Source organism: Cottoperca gobio, chromosome 14 (genome assembly GCF_900634415.1).
Source record: "Cottoperca gobio chromosome 14, fCotGob3.1, whole genome shotgun sequence".
NCBI classification, from domain to species: Eukaryota; Metazoa; Chordata; class Actinopteri; order Perciformes; family Bovichtidae; genus Cottoperca; species Cottoperca gobio.
The window spans coordinates 13369544-13388280 of NC_041368.1; the positions used below are offsets into that span (position 1 = coordinate 13369544).

Below are 18737 nucleotides of genomic sequence, written 5' to 3' on the forward strand. Positions count from 1 at the left end.
CAGTTTGGGTAGTTTCTTATCTTCTTGGTCTCCACTAAAGCCACGTTAATATTTTACACATGAAAAAATATATTGACATATAGTATTTTTGTCAGCGGATAGCTAACTGCTAATACCAGGATGCTTTCGACACAACCTGGGCGACGATCAGTCACGTGAACCCTGTGTGGGCGGAGCGACGCGGCTCGAGACCTCAGGAGAACTGGTTATTAGATCCTTTCATTAACGGTAGTTGGTGATTTTTCCATCAGTATGATATTGTAGATAAATGGGCACATTAATTTCCAACATATAAAGCTAGATAAGTTAACATCTAAATGGCGGTAAAAACAAACAGTTGATCTAGGGTCAGTCATACACTTTCTAGGGGAGCTCATAGGAGTTGTGTGGGGCCAGAGTCCTCAGCACCTTTTAATTACTTTTCAAGTATTAATCCTAGCAAAACGTTTCATTTTAGTCATGTAAACCTGTGACAAGTCTACACCCTGGAATGCGATATGTCTATCAACAGTATGTTGAAGACACTATTTAATGCTTTAAGTGTATAAACAATGACAAGCATAACGATTTACACAAGTGTTTTTATGAAGAATCTCTCATAGTACTTTTTATTGGTGTTTACTGTAAGGTTTTAAAATCACACTGACTAAGACCCTAAAATGTAGGTCTACTACTGCATTGAGTCACTGTCAACATTGTTGGTCTTATAGGACAAAAAAGCCACCACTGACTTTTAAAATACATTCAGATACTGTATATTTCACTGTACAACTGATTTCCATTAGTACATTACACTTTTTGGGACAGTTTCTTTTACACCATGTGAGAGTTCCCCATTTGTTGCGTGTATTTTCTGATAACAATGGGACTTTGATGTAAAAATGTCCCACACCCCCATTTGTGTTGTTTGCCATGTTTAGAGAAATTCAGATTGAGCAATTATGCCGTTGTAATGCGAGGACTAAGATTAGAGATGCATCATGAAGTGAGATAATTATGACCCCAATACTCAACCAATAGCAGCTAGTTTAGAAAGGTAAATCCACCCTTTAACTATCACATTATTCCCATTGTCTTGAAATATTCAAGCCAGGCACATTTTGAACAGCAGCCCTCTACTTTCAGGCTTAGGAAACCAATATTTGACATGTCAAACACTTCTACTTCTACTTGAATTATCTACACACTTCCTGTTGCCTGCTCAAAGTTTAAACTTGATCACTAAATCGTGACGCTGTGCGAGGTCAACTCATGCAGTTTCTCACAGAGAAGTGATTTTTCCACAGTATACTTGTCGATACTTCAACTGGCAGTTGAAGAGCTTTGCCTTCCACGATTTAAATTGTTGACTAACAATATAATATTACAAAACAATAGCATGGCTGCCTTAATTGCTGTATGAATTTCATTAATAATAAATCATAAATCGATCATCATGGCTAAATATCCCTTCACTCTTGATGGCATCAAGTAGTGTTCTTCCAGTACCAGTTATAATTTGTCTAGATCCATCCTCCTGCCACCACAATCAAGGAACCCCTCAGCGCTTTCCTGACATTAGCTGTACACAAATAATACCATCTATTAAACGAAAGACAGCAAGGCTCAAACACTAACCTCAAATATTTCCGATAGGTTAAAAAATAATACCTAAAATGCTTACAAGATTCAGGACCTGCATGTGAGGGGCCAGAAGATAGAATAGATTCAGCTTTCCACCTGAAGTGTGGGAGATGACCAAAAGAGTTGAACAAACTTGTCACCTCAGCTTTAAAGCACCATGTTTAGTCAAGCCTAAGAGGACAAGAGCATTAAGAACAATGACCAATGTTGACAATTTCAATTTGTGATCTACATTACAATGTTTATTTTGCGTGTAGAAATGCTTCTATTTTTTTGTCTTATTTCCTTAAACCATGAAACAATAGGAATATACGCTCTGCTTTAGGGTGGATTTCCCCTTTAAAACACATAGTGTGCTGGTGCACTGAATTGTGCGGTTTATTTTAAGATGTATTTGAGCATCTGTACAAACAAATCCAGTTTTCAGATTTTCTGGAGTCCTGAAGTTTTCCAGATGACATACAAGATGCTTTCTCAAATACAATGGAAAAGTTGTGAAACTGATTTAAAAAAAAAAAAAAAACATAACATACACAAAGTCTCAGGGAGACTAACGACAATATGATTTTGAATTTAAAGGCAAGAAAGGAGGATGTAATATTTTGGAGGGATTTGCACGTTGTTCCTCTGTTGTCTTGGAGTCTCTTGGTTCTCGTCAACGAATGGCTATCAGTCCGACATCAATGAGTTTCTGAATCTTCTGAGCAATGACTGGATTCTTTAAGTGGCTGAGGATCAGACAGAAAAAAACATTAAATTATGCATGCTGAGAAACAGAACGTGACACAAAAAAGGTTACTAAACTAAAACTTACTCGCTAAGCGCCTGAGGGTCCTTCTGCATTTGCTCAAGGATCATGCGCATGGCAGGATCACTCATAATCTGCTGCACCTCGGGATCAGACATGGCCCTCTTCTTCACGTCCTCAGGACTGTCAGTCCTTATAGACGTCTGACTGATCATACAGCGCTGTATGCCTTCTGTGGCTTCCTGAACGTTGGAAAAAAGCCAATTGATCATTACCGAGCAAATAATAAGACGACTTAAAACTTCATCACCACAGAGTATTTAAAATATTACACTTTTCCCGGTAACTTACACATAACTACCATGTTACCCGTTTTCAGAAAGGTGACAGAATATTGAACTCATTAGTATAAGAAAGAGAAATTAAGTCACACTACTTTTTATATTACTCGAGTCAATGTGTGTCTAGAGTAATGACCTGTTATTTAGATCGGTAACTAGTTTAAATACTAGCCTTACTTGACAATGTAAATGCACTAGTATTTTCCAAGACTTTTCTGAGCTGTGTAGTAACCTGCAAAATACCTTTGAGGAAGAGTCGAGATCCAGAGCCTTCTGGTACGCATCCATAGATTTAGTAAAGTCTTTCATGGCCTCCAAGGCGGCTGCTTTACGCGTGTAGCCTTTGACTGTGGACAGAGGTATTTACATTAGGTGTTAAATCAGGAGGACTGAATGAAAAACACTACTTTATTAAAGTTATTCGAGCAACATGTGAATGTAATGGTAACAAATACATCAAATGTCCTACTTACTGAAGCTAGGCTCAAGTCTGATGCACTCTTCACAATCCTAACAAATAAAAAAAGACAATTACAGGGCCATTTTTTGGCAGGTTAGAATGTCATTAACTGACTCACGAAGAAGCTTGGTGAAGATGCACTGTACCTTGAGGGCAAGTTGAAACTCCAACAGCTTTGTGTAGCAGGCAGCTCGGTTACTGAAGAGTTTGGCATCCTTGGGGTTTCTCCTGATGGCCTCGGAATAATGTTTCATGGCTAAGGGGTAGTCTCCTGTGGGAAGGAAAAGGAGTTCATCTTAAGTTCTTAAAAGAAGAAACAAATAACAACGATCAACTGACGAGCACTACGACTTTTACACACCTTTCTGGAAACCGGTGTTCCCCTTGTTCTTCTCTTCCAGGGCTAAGTCGGGGTTGATGTAGGCTACTTTCTCCTGCTCCTTCACTATCTTCTCTGCCTGCCGATTCAATCACAGTAACAAGGTATAACTCAAGTGCCCTCTTATGTTTTCATTCCCCGTCCACATGCACGCCTAGAACAACTTTTACTAATACTGTGTAATGATCTGAATTAGAATCATAAATCTCCATTCAGTGGGAAATCAGCTTGCACTGCACCTGTTGGCACTTCTTCAAGACGCCCGGAGTACGGTGCTCCGTCAAACTCTTGTTGAAAAACTGAACTGCTTCTTTGTATTTATCCTCCTTGAAATACGAGCTTCCAATCCTAGCCAAAGCCCTATACAAAGAGGAGGAGAAAGAAGAAGATAAACCTTTTATTAAGTCAGATTGCAATGATCTCACTAAAGACTTAAAAGTGATGCAACAACAGAAAACTGTAACGCGACTTGTGCTCTTGAACAAAATTCTCAAGGTGAGTAGACAGCTCATGTGTGTCCTAATTCAGGATCACAAGGTCATCTTTGTTCAGTATGTGGGCAGTAATAGAGCAACACTGCCACCCAATGGAAAATAAAATAAATTATTTTTACAGAACTCACTTCGCTATTTGTCTGTAGTCTTCCCGGTTCTCCCTGCCAACATCAATGGCCTTCTCACACAGCTCTCGGCACTTCTCAAAATCTCCCATCTCAAAGTACACAGCTGAAGGGATAACAAAAAGAACACATTTAACAGTGGCCAAAATTAAATGTCATCATAATCATGTCAGTTTTCAATTTTGGCTGAACTGGTATATCTGTGCAATGGAGCACGCCCTGGTAGCTGAATGTTGACAACGCATACCACATAACATTCCCGGTTTAATTCCATTTCCAGTCTGCCTCTATACTGTCATCTGTCCAATAAAGACAAACATGCCAAAAAAATACACTTTTGAAAAAACTATTAAATTATTTCTGAGTGATTCACTAAAGGCCCATTAGCCCACATCAATAATGTTGGCAATCACACTTTCTTTCTTCCAAATTGAGGATTTAGTTGTCGTGATGCTCCCAGTGGCAGGAACTCCATCCCATCAGAGTGATTGGGGAGGAGATGCAAGAATCTTTCACTGTGGACAACCCATATTATGTCTAGATATGAGAAATTCTGAATCATCTGTCAGTTCTATGCACTTTATGGATCAATCAGCTCAAATGGCAGAGGCTTGCATTTGTTTTCCACCATGAAAGAATATGTACCTCCTTGATTAGATATATATGTCATGTTGATGGGGTCATGTTTGACTGCTTCTTCATAATGTTTCAGCGCCGCTTCAAAGTCCTTATTCTTATATGCAGTATTCCCAAGTTCCTTCTCCTTCAATGCCTGTTAAAAAAAATGGAGTAAATCAGAATAAGGATTCATCAGAAGAGGCAAAATGGCTTAAAACTCATTAAAAGCAAAAAATATGTTGAATCAGTGTTTCCCCTACCATTGTTTTAGGGTGGGCGGTTCTTTTTTTCCCCTTTCCTTTGTGATTAATTAATCTAAATTAATCGCATACATCAATAATTGATGTGAGAAGCATGTCAAAATATTCAAATGGTTTTGGAAGATGAGTGAAGCAATGAGTAGCATTATAAACTGTCAACATGTCTTTTATTTCAATACCATTTCTCTAATATCTTGTATGCCACAATTATCTTAGACAACACAGACCAACAGTTTGACATAAATCAAATCAGGCATAACATCTTTCATTGCACAATAAACAATAGCGTATGTTGTGAAGGCTTAAAAGCTGTGTCATTGACGCCATCTGTAAAGCCTCCGTTAGCCCCCTGTCCTCTACCACCTGCAGTCCATTGCAATACATTTTGTGATGAGTTGTTAATGTGTCATTCTGCGTCTGAACGCCTGATCAAGATGTATGACGAGACAGGTCGCTCACTTTAGCATCAGCGGCGGTGCTAGCTAGCTGCTAAGTGCTTTGCGTTGAGGTGATATTTCAGGCTTGAAGTTCTCCGATGGTTCGAACATTCTTTGCTGCAGGAATCTCACAGAACGGAGCATCAACAGTTACATCCGGGACTTTATTAATGTAAACTTTCCATTCACTGGACCAAGTAACGTTTTCTCATCTGCTTCCATCATGATGACGAGGCTACTGTGGCCGTACCGCGTCGGTGACGTAAAGAGTCAAGGGGCATCTAAGAGCGCGATTAATCTGCGTTATTGTTTCAGTGATTAATTAATCGAAATAAATGCGCTAATTCGACAGCCTTAATATGTGTGTGTGTGTGTGTGTGTGTGTGTGTGTGTGTGTGTGTGTGTGTGTATATATATATATATAAACACTGAGTCAATTCATCGTATTTTTTTTACCTTTCTCTTGTTTTCGGGAAGGTCTTCCTCTTTGGGAGCAGGTGGCTGAGTCTCTTTGGGTTTGGAGGGAGGAGGGGGACTGGGATCCTCGTCTTCATCCATCTCAGAGAGGTTCAGTCCCAGCAGCACAGAGAGAGTGGTCATAACTCTGGGATCCTGCAGCTTCCTGCAAAACAGTTGGGCAAAAAAAATGCATTTCTAATACCACAGTATTCATGGCTAATGCACGTTTTCCAAGTTAAGTTGAGTTTCTGATTTATTTTAGGTTGTGGACCCTTTAGTATAATGCATGCTAAATATTACTGAGCCGCAACACAGAAGATGATCTTCTGATCTCCAAAATATCAAAAGAAATATATGAAATGACAGTGGGCCTACAAATACTACGGTATATTGTATCTTTAGCAACATTTCTCAATATTTTTTGTGCAATTCTACCCGAAGTAAGCATCTTTTAGTTTCTCAGTCCTGCCTCAAGACAGTTTGTTAGTCTTAAAATCAGAGAATGTTGTTAAAGCTGACACATAAAAATAAACATAAATCACATACGTGCCAAGCTCCGATGGTTTGCTCCTGAGCTGCTCCAGCAGTTCTCTGTAGCTGGGATCTGACAGCAGCTCACGGGTCCGAGAATCAGTCTCCAGCTTCTGATACAAGTTGGGCATGGCGAAGGGGTTCATCATTGATTTCTCTGTTGAAGCAAGAATTCATGTTTATGCGATGTATATGGTAGTCCAGATGTCAACACATCTTGCACTGGTCTAGGATTCAGCAGAGCTTTCTCTCCTCTGTAACCCCAACTACTTGTTCATTGTCTGAATGAATCACAACACTCAAAACACAAGTGGACCGCCCACTCTGCTTTTCATCACTTCAGCACTCACAATGGGATTTTACTAAAGCAGCCATCTCTAAATCCTCTACCCACGTAGGAGGGAAAAGTGACTCACATCATAATGACACTTTTTTGTAGAATAAGAAGACATCACAAATCTCAGTGTCTACCTGCAAGCCGGGCCTCAATGTTCTGTAAACCCTCCTTTAGCTGCTGATTACTTGGCTCTTGCCGGAGTCCCTCATGGTAAGTTGCTTTGGCATCCTCCAATCTGCCAAGAAATTCCAATGCTGCAGCTTTGCGGGAGTAGCCCTGGTTTACAAAAAATAAAATAATAATTAGATTGCTTTCACAGTTTTAATATCTACATATCTGGTCAACAGAATAATGGCAGAACAAAGGAAATCTCACTTTGCCCCAATCAGACTTGATCTTGATGGTCTGACAGGCATCCTGGAGAGCATTCTCATAGTTGCCTTTCTTGGCGTAGGCAGCAGAGCGGTTACTGAACAGGACATGGTTTGAAGGGTCAAGGGCCACAGCTTCGGTGTAGCAACGTACAGCCTCATCAATATTTCCTGCACTCAGCGCCTTGTTGCCCTGGTCTTTCAATGCTGAAACCTATAAAAAGAGGAAGATACAGTCAAATTAAGTATTAAGAGACAAATTCACACTTAGGCAGATCTCCTGCTCCAACTTTTCTATACATCTTACACAATAGTGGTAGACCGATTAATGCCATCTTTTAGATTAATCAGCAATATTTTTAATTCATGAAAGTTTACAAATTTGCATCATCTCAGAAATGCTGCTATATGCTGATAAATGCTGTTAAGTGGACTAAAACTCCTGGGGACATTTTATTACATTTTAAATATGTGCAGATCTACTTAATTAAGCAAACTCAGGCAAAGCAGACAATAACAGTGTTAAATTAATTTTCATTAATAGCCAGCTATTTTGTGTATATCGGCATTCTATATACTATATATGCTGTCTAAATACCGGCCATTGAAAAACCCATATCAGTGGCCCACTACACAAAAGCACTTCCATACAATCCACAAGGAGTGTTGAGTGGCATGGCTATACCTCCAGTCACTAGACCTAATCCGATCTGAACATCTTATGACATAAATATTTGTCACAATTACTATTATCCAAGCCATACCAGCAACTCCGTACCTTGAAAACCAGAGCTGTACTCAATAATATTATGGGAATACACTAAGACAATAAGTAATTGTTCTCAGAACAACTCAAGCAAGGAACGAACAAGAATGTGTACCTCAGACTGAGGTCTGGTTATTGATTAGGTTTTCTTTTGGATGCAGTCATTGGTGCGTTAGGAGACCCAGCACACTTATTTAAGCCATAAAAGCCAAATATTAAAATGGGGCCTAGAGGATATTACACTATAGATTGGAGGAGAGAAAGCTGGCAACTTAAGTGTCTTTGATGGAGACATTGTGGGTGTACAAAAAGTATGCATGATAATATTACAGTGGTGGAAAGTAACTAAATACATTAATTTAAGTAGTGTACTGAAATATAATTTTGAGGTTATTCTACTTTACTTTATACTTCTATTCCACTAAAATTCAAACAATGTATTTTTGACCTACTACATTTATTTGTTACTAGTTACATTAGATTGAAATTATTAATACAAAATATAAATGTATTCATAAATGATTATACATTTAGCCACCCAGCAGCAGTGTACTTAAAATTAGCTACACATTTACCAGCAGCAACATTAAAGTGATGACCACAATAGTGCTTCATTTTTAATACTCCAATAATGTAATAAACTGCATAGGATTCTGAAACGGGCCATTCTGTATAATGAGTATTTTAAGTATGTTTTAATGCTAATATTTGCACTTTTATTTAAGTAAGCTTTTGAATGCAGGGCATTTACTTGTATCCGAGTAATTCTACACTGTGGTATTATTACGTGTAATTAAAATATTTGAGTAACGATACTTCTTCCACTACAGGATATATATTTGAACGAATCACCAAAAATAATGGTCGAACTGTCGAGTGGATGCAGCAGTTGACGACAAACTGCGGCTGTAGCCATGACAGCGGCGCCGTGTGCATCTAGAATGATCCCCGGTCTGAGTGCAGGCTGCTGAGGAGGACAATGCTGAAGCCGATCCAAAAATACTCCTGCATGCATGTGCTACTGACGGACTGCAGCAGTTTAGCTGTCGGTCCCCTGGCACAACAATGTAATGCATGGATACACTTACTGGCTTAATTATGGATTGCATTTGTCCATCACCTCATCAATGATAGCGTTCACATTGTGAGCTAATGTTAGCTGTGACACAGTGATTTGTTCGAGAGATACTTAAGGCTATCTTGTCGGTGATTTGCTAGGAGCAAGCGAGGCACGGCCAAACGAGGCACGGACAATGGTTACAATGGTTACAATGGCAAACCTTACTGTGATATTTTCAATAATAAAAAAAAATTAAGTCATGTGCGTTAGCTTAACAGTTGATGTTAGCTAACCTTGTCGCGTGCAATCATAAATGAGCCACAACCGTACACAGATGAACAAACCGTTTACTAGATACATTTGCACCATTTTGAATGCAGTTCAGCTACATTGCAGACTAGCGCTGTCAGCATATATTGTGTTGAGTAACAACCTTAAATCAGACAACATCCGCCAAGCCGCTAAAACACATTACTACCGGATTGACGCTAAGCTAACAAGCTAGCTAGCTCTCTGACATTAGCAAACAGTAAAGTCCCAGTGTAAAACCGAGGCTAACCACACTAACCTCTAAATTATTATTGTAAAGATACTTGTAATAATGAAACTCGTCTATATTTCTAAAACATTTAGGCCAATAAGTAATTATGAAGATAGTTCCATGACACTCACTTTCTCCATGGTGCAAGCATGAGGTTCCTTCCAGAAACTACTGCGTACTGGCGCCTCCCCCTGATTATCACGCAGGTTGCCAGTTTGGGATGTAGAAATTCCGTGATCAACGTTGAGATTTACGTTTCACCCGTGAGGATAATGTGAGGGACACTACAGTACAGCCCACTTACTGAAACTTCCAGAAGATGACGGAAAACACAAGGATGTGTTACACAAGATGTGTTTCATGGTCTACTCTAAGCATACTTAATTTGACTTTTGTTGGATGTAGGCTACACAACTAATATCTTTATACCTTCTTGAGTAAAATTTATAGATTAAACAGTGTTATTTTTTATGGGAATTTATAAACTCATATGATGTTGTCATTAATAGATACTCATTATTTATATATAAATATGATATAATATTCCATTTTCATTATATGGTGTACAGATTACCTTTCCCTATTGTTTTTAATACCATAACTGCCCGTTTTTACATTGATCTATTTCATTAGCAGACTCAGAAGATATGAACCCCATGTAGATAATATCCTAGTCAAAACCTGTGATATTAAGCCAAAATCACACCAGACTATGAATGGACATACACAGTATATTAATTAATTAATATCCTAGCATTAACAGTACAATGGACCAGATGTAGGCGCCTGATTTCTTCCCACCACCAGTTTCTGGAGTGTGGTATCACCCCTATCTTACTCCTAACTCATTATAATTACAGGATACTGCACCTCTGAACAGTTTCTTTGTCTAAGCATGATCTCCTTTTAGCAAACACTTCATCTACAAACCCCATCAAGATATCATATTTTTTACTTTTGTTTATCACCTGGAATAAAGTCTCAACCACACAACTTGTTTGCTAATCCATAGTTTCTCAGAGGCAAAGGATGTCGTGGAGGGCATTCTGAATAGACCATTCATGCTACTGTTGCCATGGATTCAGACATAGGAAACACAAAACAGAGAAACCATGTGTGTCAAGATCAGAGAGAGGCCTTCGGTCTCTCAGCAAGGATTTTACACAGACACACTGAGTCTGATATTAGCCTCAGGCTCAGTGCAAAATGAAGGGCAGAGCAGTGTAGCCTTTGCCCTTGTGTTTTCTTATAGACTCTCTCTTGAGATCTCTCCATCTGATAAATAAATATGTTCAATCTGTTCTCAGGGCCTGGCTAAGTGAATGTCATCAGGTAAAGCAGAGTATGAAGGCTGAAAATGCAGGTGGACTAAACTTTAAATGATTTGAGATTGTCAAAGCACAGCACACTTTACATGCACTAAACTACCCTGTTGACATGAGGAATTGGGTTAAGGCAATGGTTTGATTACAATATTTTTAAGTTTTACTCTGATCATCATAAGTAAGATAATTAGATAAAGGTGTTTAGATGGACAATTTTATAGTTGGAGAAAAGAGGTTAAGATTAGATATTTGTTTGCATACAAATGTTTCCAGCAAGGAGGTAAGGCTCTGGTTTAGATATTGTTTAAGAAAGACCATTTGCTCTTTATATGTTTTTGTGCATGGTCAATAAACATTGGATTAACTCAGTGCACATGTATGAATGAAAAGTAAAAGAATAAAACTTTGCTGTTTCTGAAAATTTGTGCAAAGTAAGTGTTTTATATGAAAGACTCAAGGTTTGGTGCATTTTGTGTTTTCCTGTGGCTATAAGGATCCTATCAAGGATAAAGGAGAGGGACTGACACTTGTGTTCAGAACTAGGATTGAAAAGTCTCATAGAAGCCTTACTGGCTCTAGGTCTGCTCTCTATCTCTACTGCTCTCTATCTCTATCCCTCTAGTCTATATCATTATGCCGATCCTTCTCCATATACATATACATATATACATTAAGAGTGACCAATAAAGTAAAATATTTTTTATCTAAGTGGAGAAGGGTCGGGAGAATAAAGTCCAAGCCAGACTTCATTTAATTGAAAAACAGGATTCAGGTCCTACATTTATGTTGGATAAAATATCCTTATATAATGTTTTAAATATTGATTTGAATCCCCTGAATGTTATTGAAGGATCTCCGAGCCTGGTAAGGTCACGTGAAGGCAACATCGGTAAACAGCGTTTTGGCGCGTGTCGCTTTCCAAGGTTCTGAACTATAAACGTCTATTCTGTCAATAAGGTTGTAACTTTTGTTAACAAAAAAGGAGTTAATAATTAATTATTGTACAATATTCATAGAAAAGACCGTTACAACTGGTAGCTGTAGGCTACATTACAACTGTTATGGTGCCTAGCTAGATTAGCTGTATACATATTTATCGCTAGCTTTTTAGCTAACTATCGTTAAGCTAAGCTAACGTTAGTTATCTTAAATGCAGTGTTGCTAAACTATCAAAGCACCAAAATAAGAACTGGCTTGACTTGTAAAGTATTTTCAACTGAGGTAACCCAGAATTTATTTAACTTTTTTTTTTTTTTAAACCAAGTGGGTGACCAACCCTAACCAGGGCATCAGCTTTAAGGTTTGACCATTTTCTGATCTGCTTCTCAACGTTAGTTGAATAAGCTGTTTTTCCACGGCAACACGATGAGGAGACAGGAATACCAGCCAGCCAGGCCAACAGCAGGTTTGTAAAATATATTTACTTCACAACCCCCATACTATTCATTTCCTCATTCATTTAGGTTGCCAGGTTCAGTGATTAGTGTCTTGTGGTATAACGTTACATTTTGTTTTTATTACCATGATTAGATTCTGCTTGTTATAACGTTTGAATGCAATTCAAGTTTGAATTAGTAACATTTGATTTGTTTTATAATATTTTAAGTATCCTAAAGTTTGAGTTAAAATTTCTATTTGACCTCATGGGCAGTCTGATATGTTCAGATATGTTTCCTCTGCTGTGTCCATCAGGCTGCCTGTCTGTGCCGCTCTTTAACCAGAAGAAAAGAAACAGAGTTCCTTTGACATCTGCTCCCTCTGAGAATGAATTCTTCTCTCACAGTGAATACATGGCGAGCACGAGCTCAGCTGCACCTCACAGCACATCAGGTGAAGCCTTCAGTTCGGCTCTTTAAGCTTGTACTGTGTTTCAGTCACAAGGTGGCAGCATACCCAAAGAAAAATATTTAATATATTTTTAAAATGCAATTTCTGCTCTTGAATGTTGTTTAATGTCTGACTGCTCAAAATCTCCATCTCCCGCTAAATTACACAATTGAGACCATTTTACATAAAATATAGGACCATATTATAAAATATCTCCACATTAGTTAAGATACACAGTTAGAGACATAGGACGCTGCTATACGATTTTCCTCTGAATATGTATCTTTCCTCAGGTACCTATGGATGTTATCAGGCCTCAGGTCCGGCCTACGATGCTCAACAAAGCCACCAGTGGAACAGGCAGGGCATCCCACAATCCACACCACCCCAGCAGTATGGCAGCAACAGACCTGCTCCTGGACCTGCACCTGCAAAGAGATGCTATACACCCATACCACATCCCTACAAAGTTGTAGGCACAAGGTGTGTTTCAATGATTTTCTGACTGTTAGTATTAGCTCATTTGTCATAGTATATTCAATGAAAAATATTGAAAAATCAAGCTAATTGGAACATTTGTAATAATTTTAATATTACAAAAATATTTAAAGGGTTGTTAACCACCCAGACACCTGATAAACAGTTGGAAAGGTTTTACAGAAATATGGACACAGCAAACAAATTTGGCTAGCACCGACAACATATAAAAACACAGACCAAAGAAATTAAAATGTTGTAACTTCAAAAGTTTAATGTGACTGGTGTTTGGTGTGTGAAAATAGGTTTATGTATTCTTATTTTCAGCTCTCAGATGGGACAGGCCAGCAACTGTGTGAGACAACAGGATTTCAGCTCCAGTGTTAACTCCACACAGAGCAAATATCAAGCTCACAACATGAGTGAGAGTTCACAAATCAAGCCAACACCCCAAACTGGTTTCTCTCAGATGGCTCAGCAGTCATTTTACAGACCGCCCAATCCCACATATCAGTATTCTCAGCAGCCCAGACCTGTGCCTGCTCCTGTCCCACCACCCAGCAGGCCATCTGCTCCTTGTGCACCGCAGCCACAAAAAAACTCCTGGAAGTTTACTAACAGCTTTGGGCCGCAGAGATCCCCCTTTGAAGGAAATAGGAGCGCAAATAAACCTCAGACTGCGCGACAAACTCAGGTAGAAAAATCTGAGTAAAATATATAATAAAGATGTAAAATGTGCCAGTCTTTTTTCATGATACTGTTGTGATCACTGCAGCGTTTGTATATGTGCTCACCAGGACACATTTCTAATGAAGCCAGCTATTGAGAACTCACTGAGGATCCTGACTTCAGTAATTGATGGCATGAGACACTGGAGCCAGTTTAAAGACAAAGTCCCATACCTATTTGAGATATTTGGTCAGTTGATTTAGGAGTTGCTGTTGTGTCTGTTGTGTACTGTTAAGTATTTCTAAACACCATTAAACAGACAGGTTGTGCTCTCTTCCCTCAGCTACTCTAGACTCTGCGGTCACACTGGGTCGCCACGGAGCCAAGAACTTCCTCGTGAGAGACGGGAAGGCGGTAGTGCAGTGTGTCTTCTATGAAACCGTGAGTTCCTCTTAAGAAGTACATTGAATGAGGACAATGACAATCTGCTCACATTAACTCACCCTGAGTATCCTCAGCTTCAGTCGGGTACAAGGATGGCTTTTTAATAAAAAATGGCTTGGTGTTATAGTATGTTTCTAACGCACTATGAATGTGTTACTATCATCATTATCCTTGCTTTGATTCAGAGGCTTTCACATCGACTCAAACTCAAAGGTCCAATTGTCTCAGTTTCATTCATATTTGTGTTAATAAATGGCACTTTCTTTTCATTTTATTTTTTTAAACATTCCTTTTAAAGTTTTCCGTGACCACGCAACATCATCTTCCCCTACACTGGCATTTTGGAAGCATAACATAGCACTGGAATATGACTTGAATCGTGTTCCTTTGTGGCTCTTGTCTAACAGGAACAGGAACTGCCCCGTCTCATCCGCGGTCAAGTTCATCGCTGTGTGGGAAACTATGACCGCAGCAGAGATGTCCTGATGTGTGTGTCCGTCAGACCCAGCCTGCCCTCAGAGCTCAGGAACGCTCAGGAGGCTGTCAAAGCCTGCGATGCAGAAATGAGAGCACTGATCAAATTACTCAGTGAGGTCTGAGTACTGTAGATATCTGCAGCAGTACAAGATGGATCGGCAGAAGGTATAATTCCCAGTAGTTTTAAAAAGCATGTTTTAGGTATTATTCAAGTTTTTGACCTGTTGTGCTGTTGTACTGAACAGTTGAATTCACTTGCATGTTCTGGTACTGATGTTCTTGTATTTATTTGTGAAACAAATATAAAGAGTGGTTTCATGTAACCAACACTTTAAGGGAAAGCAAAGCCTCTCTTTCTGTACATTCTGAAATATTTTTTATTACAAAGAAAATTCACAGAACAGCAAACATTGTCTCGAGGTTAATTCATGTAAAGCAAACACGATGAGGTAATATCTCAAAATATATCTTTGAAAAACGGGGCAGTTAGGAATAACATGTGATATCAAGTACAGTTAGTTTATTTACAGTCAAACATCACAATGGAAAAAACAATAATTCTAATCTACCAAAACAGTTTCACCAGTGCTGAGACTTTACACACAATGGTTCAACAAATAGGGGAATAAATCCAGTGCAGTCATTCCCACAGTCAAGCACAGTATGAGGTCCAATACAACACTTCTCTCCTGACCTTCTTTCAAATATGGCAACATAATCACAGTCATTGTCTTAATGTCATGTCATTATGGGAACCCACATTTGGGGAATATTTAAAGATGAACCCATTAGCAAAATCCAACCCATCATTCAACATTAATATGCACATAAACACCAACTAGGAAAGGGAGTCTAGCTTGATGGAATTGGCAGTGTACAGGGAGAGCAAGTGGAGAAGAAGACATTTTGTCCTTGGAATATGACAGGAATGGTGCCAGCGCTTTAAAGGAGTAGTGGATTGACGTAAAAAAAAACACAGCAACACATTAGCTTTCTTAAGGAGCTAATTATTTTAAGCCACGTTTTACACATAATGTGAATAATGTGTCAGCTCAGCACAGATAACCAAAGTTCAATTTGTACAGCTCCCCTCCTCTACCACTCAATTTCTTAATCACGTAAGACGAGGATGCCAGGAGTTAATCTGTTAGCTGCATGTCATAACCTTTTAATATAGCAATTCAAGTGATTTATCTCTTCTAGATAATTGGCAAAAATGTCTCGGGGCATAATTGAACACAAGTACACTGCCTGCCTCTCCCCCCCCCCCCCCTCCCTTTCTATCTGCCGATATACCTCCAAGGATTAGAAGACATCCTCTTTTTTATCCCCCAGAACATTTTCTCAAGTTAATGAGATCATACTGCATCAAGTACAGGAGAAAGACTTAACCTCAGAGAGGAAAAATATATTAGGAAAAAAAAAACACATCACACAACAGGATCCACAGTTTTTCAGCAGAAAAAGATGATAACCTGATAATTGTATTAAACACTTGTCTTGGTTATGTTAAAAGGCACAAGTTGGTCAGATCACATTTAAAATCTAGATCAATTGTTCTACCATTAACAAAGCCCCATCTTATCATGCGTTTGTTTGACAAAATCCCTACATCTCTCTGCCCTTTTTGCAATCATTTTGTCCTGAATTAGAGTGTTTAGTATTGTGTGTTGTAGACAGAAAACAATTTCTCATGTTTTTAACAAGCGAGTTACGTTACACAAACAGTTCTGGGGAAAAGGAAAGGATGCAGTATCCCAACATACATTTTTTGACAACACTGCTCTGAAATCACTACGTATTAGCATGATTCACTTCCTCGTTATGAGAAAAGTATTTCCATTTGTCCTCTCGGCAGGTCTGATGCTGTGTCTATTGTCCTTTTTTTATTTTTTTTTATCTTGGAGACAGTTACTAAATGTCTTTGAAAGCTAAAACGTCTTCTCGACTCCCACTGGTTCACTGCCCAGTCGCAAGACTGGAACACAGAAAAAGTCTGCAGAGCAAACATCCTTTAAAGCGTCAGATTTCTCTTTTCTTTTATAACATCATCTCTGTTAAATCCAGACCATATGTACAGTCGGAAGGCTTCAGCACAATACACCCGTAGATGCAACTCCATTAGTATTCTCAGTCCGTTCAAAGTGTCTCTTGTTGAGTCGAACGTTCTTCAGTCACAGCCACATCATCTCATGCGTCCTCTCTTTATGCAGCCAGCCTGTTTTGGAATGTTACATATGTTGACTTCACACAAAAAAAGGAAGGAGAAAAACAACACTTTCATTTTTAGCAAGTACTTGTTATGTTTGTGGTAATTTTTTAAATCGTGTGAGGTCCTTGCATCATGATGAAAATCATAACCCACAGATTAATATTGTAACATAAAACATTCCATCTAAATGTCACACAACAGATGCAGGAAGACAGTGTTTGTTGTTAAGCGTCCCAAACAGCATCACCTTTGAAAACGGGATGCAGGTGTCTCTCCATGACATCAGGAGGGGGGGGGGGGACACACACTATAACAATGCACTATAACAGCGTGGGCAGAGGGGTGGGGGACAGGTGCTCCTTCGGTGCATATTTGGCAAAAAAGGGCAAGAAGACGGTGAGCATGACTCCGACAATAGCCAGCATGTAGCCCCAACCGATCTGGCACTCGCCGGCGTAGTAGATGTCAGAGTTCCCGCAGAAGGATTTGACCAGAGAGGAGTTTAGGCCGAAGGGGTAGACCAGCAGTCCAGCCGCCATGATGAACACTGCAGAGAAGAAAGAGCGGGTCAGACAGCGAACAGTACAAGAAAACAGATTCATATTATTGGGCCCCAGCAGACCACAAAACAAATACTGCCACCTGCTGGTCACCTGTCACAACAGCTCAAGCCTGTTGCAAGATATCTGGATGATATCTCAAAGCTTGTTCAACCAGCTCAGAAATATTGCAAAAATAAGATCGATTTGAACCTTTAGAGATGCAGAAACTGTTGAAAATGCTTTTTTCTCCTCGCGCCTTGATTTTTGCTGATCATCACTTTGTTCTTTGTTTTTGATAAGTGCTTTTTAAGTAAAGTTTATTATTATTATTATATTATATAATGTATATATTTAGGTCACTGGAGGAACAATTGAGCATTATATATGAAAGTATTTTAAAGTGTTGTGTCACCCCCATGAAACACACATTTACTAGACGTACACACTCACGTGCCCACTGAGAGCCACTTGGTGGCAGCAGAGCTTTTGCAGAACAAGCTCACAGTCTGACTGAAAGTTAAGTGTAATTTAGATACTTCATCAGTGCTGAAGTGCCTCCATCTGCACGGAGACTTGATGATTTGTTGCCTTGTGTTGCATGCATAAAAATAAGTCCAGCAGTGGCCGAGCAGTGCTTTTAATGTATTGAACAACAAAAGCCCTGATGACCATTAACTGACCGAAACCTCAAATGCAAAATGATTCCCGTCCCCTTAAAGTCATTTGCACTCCTCATTTAAAAAGAGAAGCTCCCCTGTGCACTTCTGCTGCGATCAGCTTTCTCAGACACTCCTCAGCGCCCATGCAGCCAGACAGAGGCTCGCCTTTACAAATGGAGTCTCCCAGCCCTGTGCTGCCAAGCAGCTATTGACTGCGCTACAGGCTATCATTGCTGCTCATAGTCATTTTGAGTGCCAGCTGGGTTTCCATTACAATGCCAGGTGTCATAGTTGTTTTAGTTTTTGAGAGCTGGGGTTACTTGAAAAGCGTGAACTTGCGATGGTGAGAAGCCCTCTAGAAAACACAACAAACATATATTTTGCTACGCTCTATTGATTCGGGGAGATGTCGGTTTTCCAGCTTTCAAGGGTGCTCATGTGAGAGCTACTCCACAATAGCTGTACGAGTATCAAATCGATGGTTTGTGTGGGAATAAAGGATTGCGCTTGCAGGACATGAGAATGGAGGAAGCTTTCCCTGATGTTCTAGTTGCA

The 18737-nt window shown here is 39.3% G+C and overlaps 4 protein-coding genes across 8 annotated transcripts in view; 1 reads left to right on the plus strand and 3 right to left on the minus strand.

The window, feature by feature from the left end:
- The window catches only part of rps6ka4 (ribosomal protein S6 kinase, polypeptide 4), a 13034-nt gene extending 12866 nt beyond the window's left edge, over positions 1 to 168 (minus strand). The window contains exon 1 of the mRNA XM_029447434.1: positions 1 to 168. This exon is cut by the window's left edge and continues 821 nt beyond it. The gene's annotated coding sequence lies outside the window, so the exon portion shown is untranslated.
- Positions 169 to 567: 399 nt separating this feature from the next.
- Positions 568 to 9833, minus strand: stip1 (stress-induced phosphoprotein 1). The gene is made up of 14 exons (XM_029447435.1): positions 9682 to 9833; positions 7188 to 7397; positions 6947 to 7088; positions 6491 to 6632; positions 5942 to 6107; positions 4816 to 4942; positions 4174 to 4276; positions 3791 to 3911; positions 3534 to 3630; positions 3319 to 3443; positions 3186 to 3222; positions 2956 to 3059; positions 2438 to 2613; positions 568 to 2351 (listed from the first exon to the last, which is right to left on the minus strand). Exons 1-14 carry the CDS (start codon positions 9688 to 9690, stop codon positions 2279 to 2281), a joined length of 1632 nt encoding a protein of 543 aa, XP_029303295.1. The 5' UTR covers positions 9691 to 9833; the 3' UTR covers positions 568 to 2278.
- A 1898-nt stretch (positions 9834 to 11731) lies between these two features.
- On the plus strand, positions 11732 to 15093 carry spata22 (spermatogenesis associated 22). Of its 4 annotated transcripts, none has more exons than XM_029448976.1 (8): positions 11732 to 11739; positions 12211 to 12280; positions 12568 to 12705; positions 12996 to 13185; positions 13507 to 13873; positions 13977 to 14097; positions 14192 to 14289; positions 14700 to 15093. In XM_029448976.1, the coding sequence occupies exons 2-8, from the start codon at positions 12241 to 12243 to the stop codon at positions 14889 to 14891; spliced, it is 1146 nt and encodes a 381-aa protein (XP_029304836.1). In that variant the 5' UTR covers positions 11732 to 11739; positions 12211 to 12240; the 3' UTR covers positions 14892 to 15093. The 4 variants fall into 4 exon arrangements, with proteins under 4 accessions (XP_029304836.1, XP_029304835.1, XP_029304834.1 ...); XM_029448975.1 differs by lacking the exon at positions 11732 to 11739 and adding an exon at positions 11748 to 11798; XM_029448974.1 differs by lacking the exon at positions 11732 to 11739 and adding an exon at positions 11749 to 11832.
- A 176-nt stretch (positions 15094 to 15269) lies between these two features.
- lhfpl7 (LHFPL tetraspan subfamily member 7) overlaps positions 15270 to 18737 on the minus strand; it is a 94444-nt gene continuing 90976 nt past the window's right edge. The window contains exons 3-4 of one of the 2 annotated variants that reach the window (XR_003833481.1): positions 17229 to 17528; positions 15270 to 16987 (exon numbers count right to left, since the gene is read on the minus strand). Coding sequence is in view for 1 of the 2 variants with exons in the window: in XM_029448978.1 (XP_029304838.1) it covers positions 17302 to 17528 (227 nt within the window). In the remaining variant the exon portion in view is untranslated. Of the gene's footprint in view, positions 17529 to 18737 lie in introns of both variants that reach the window. The other variant, XM_029448978.1, reaches the window with a different exon arrangement.

Excerpts from the sequence above, each read along its gene's own strand:
- stip1 (XM_029447435.1), bottom strand. Across the intron at positions 3,444-3,533 it reads GAACACCGGTTTCCAGAAAG|GAGACTACCCCTTAGCCATG; the intron begins GTGTGTAAAAGT and ends TCCTTCCCACAG. Across the intron at positions 3,223-3,318 it reads AGTTTCAACTTGCCCTCAAG|GATTGTGAAGAGTGCATCAG; the intron begins GTACAGTGCATC and ends TTTATTTGTTAG.
- spata22 (XM_029448976.1), top strand. The coding sequence starts at position 12,241 with ATGAGGAGACAGGAATACCAGCCAGCCAGGCCAACAGCAG. Across the intron at positions 12,281-12,567 it reads GCCAGCCAGGCCAACAGCAG|GCTGCCTGTCTGTGCCGCTC; the intron begins GTTTGTAAAATA and ends TGTGTCCATCAG. Across the intron at positions 14,290-14,699 it reads AGTGTGTCTTCTATGAAACC|GAACAGGAACTGCCCCGTCT; the intron begins GTGAGTTCCTCT and ends CTTGTCTAACAG.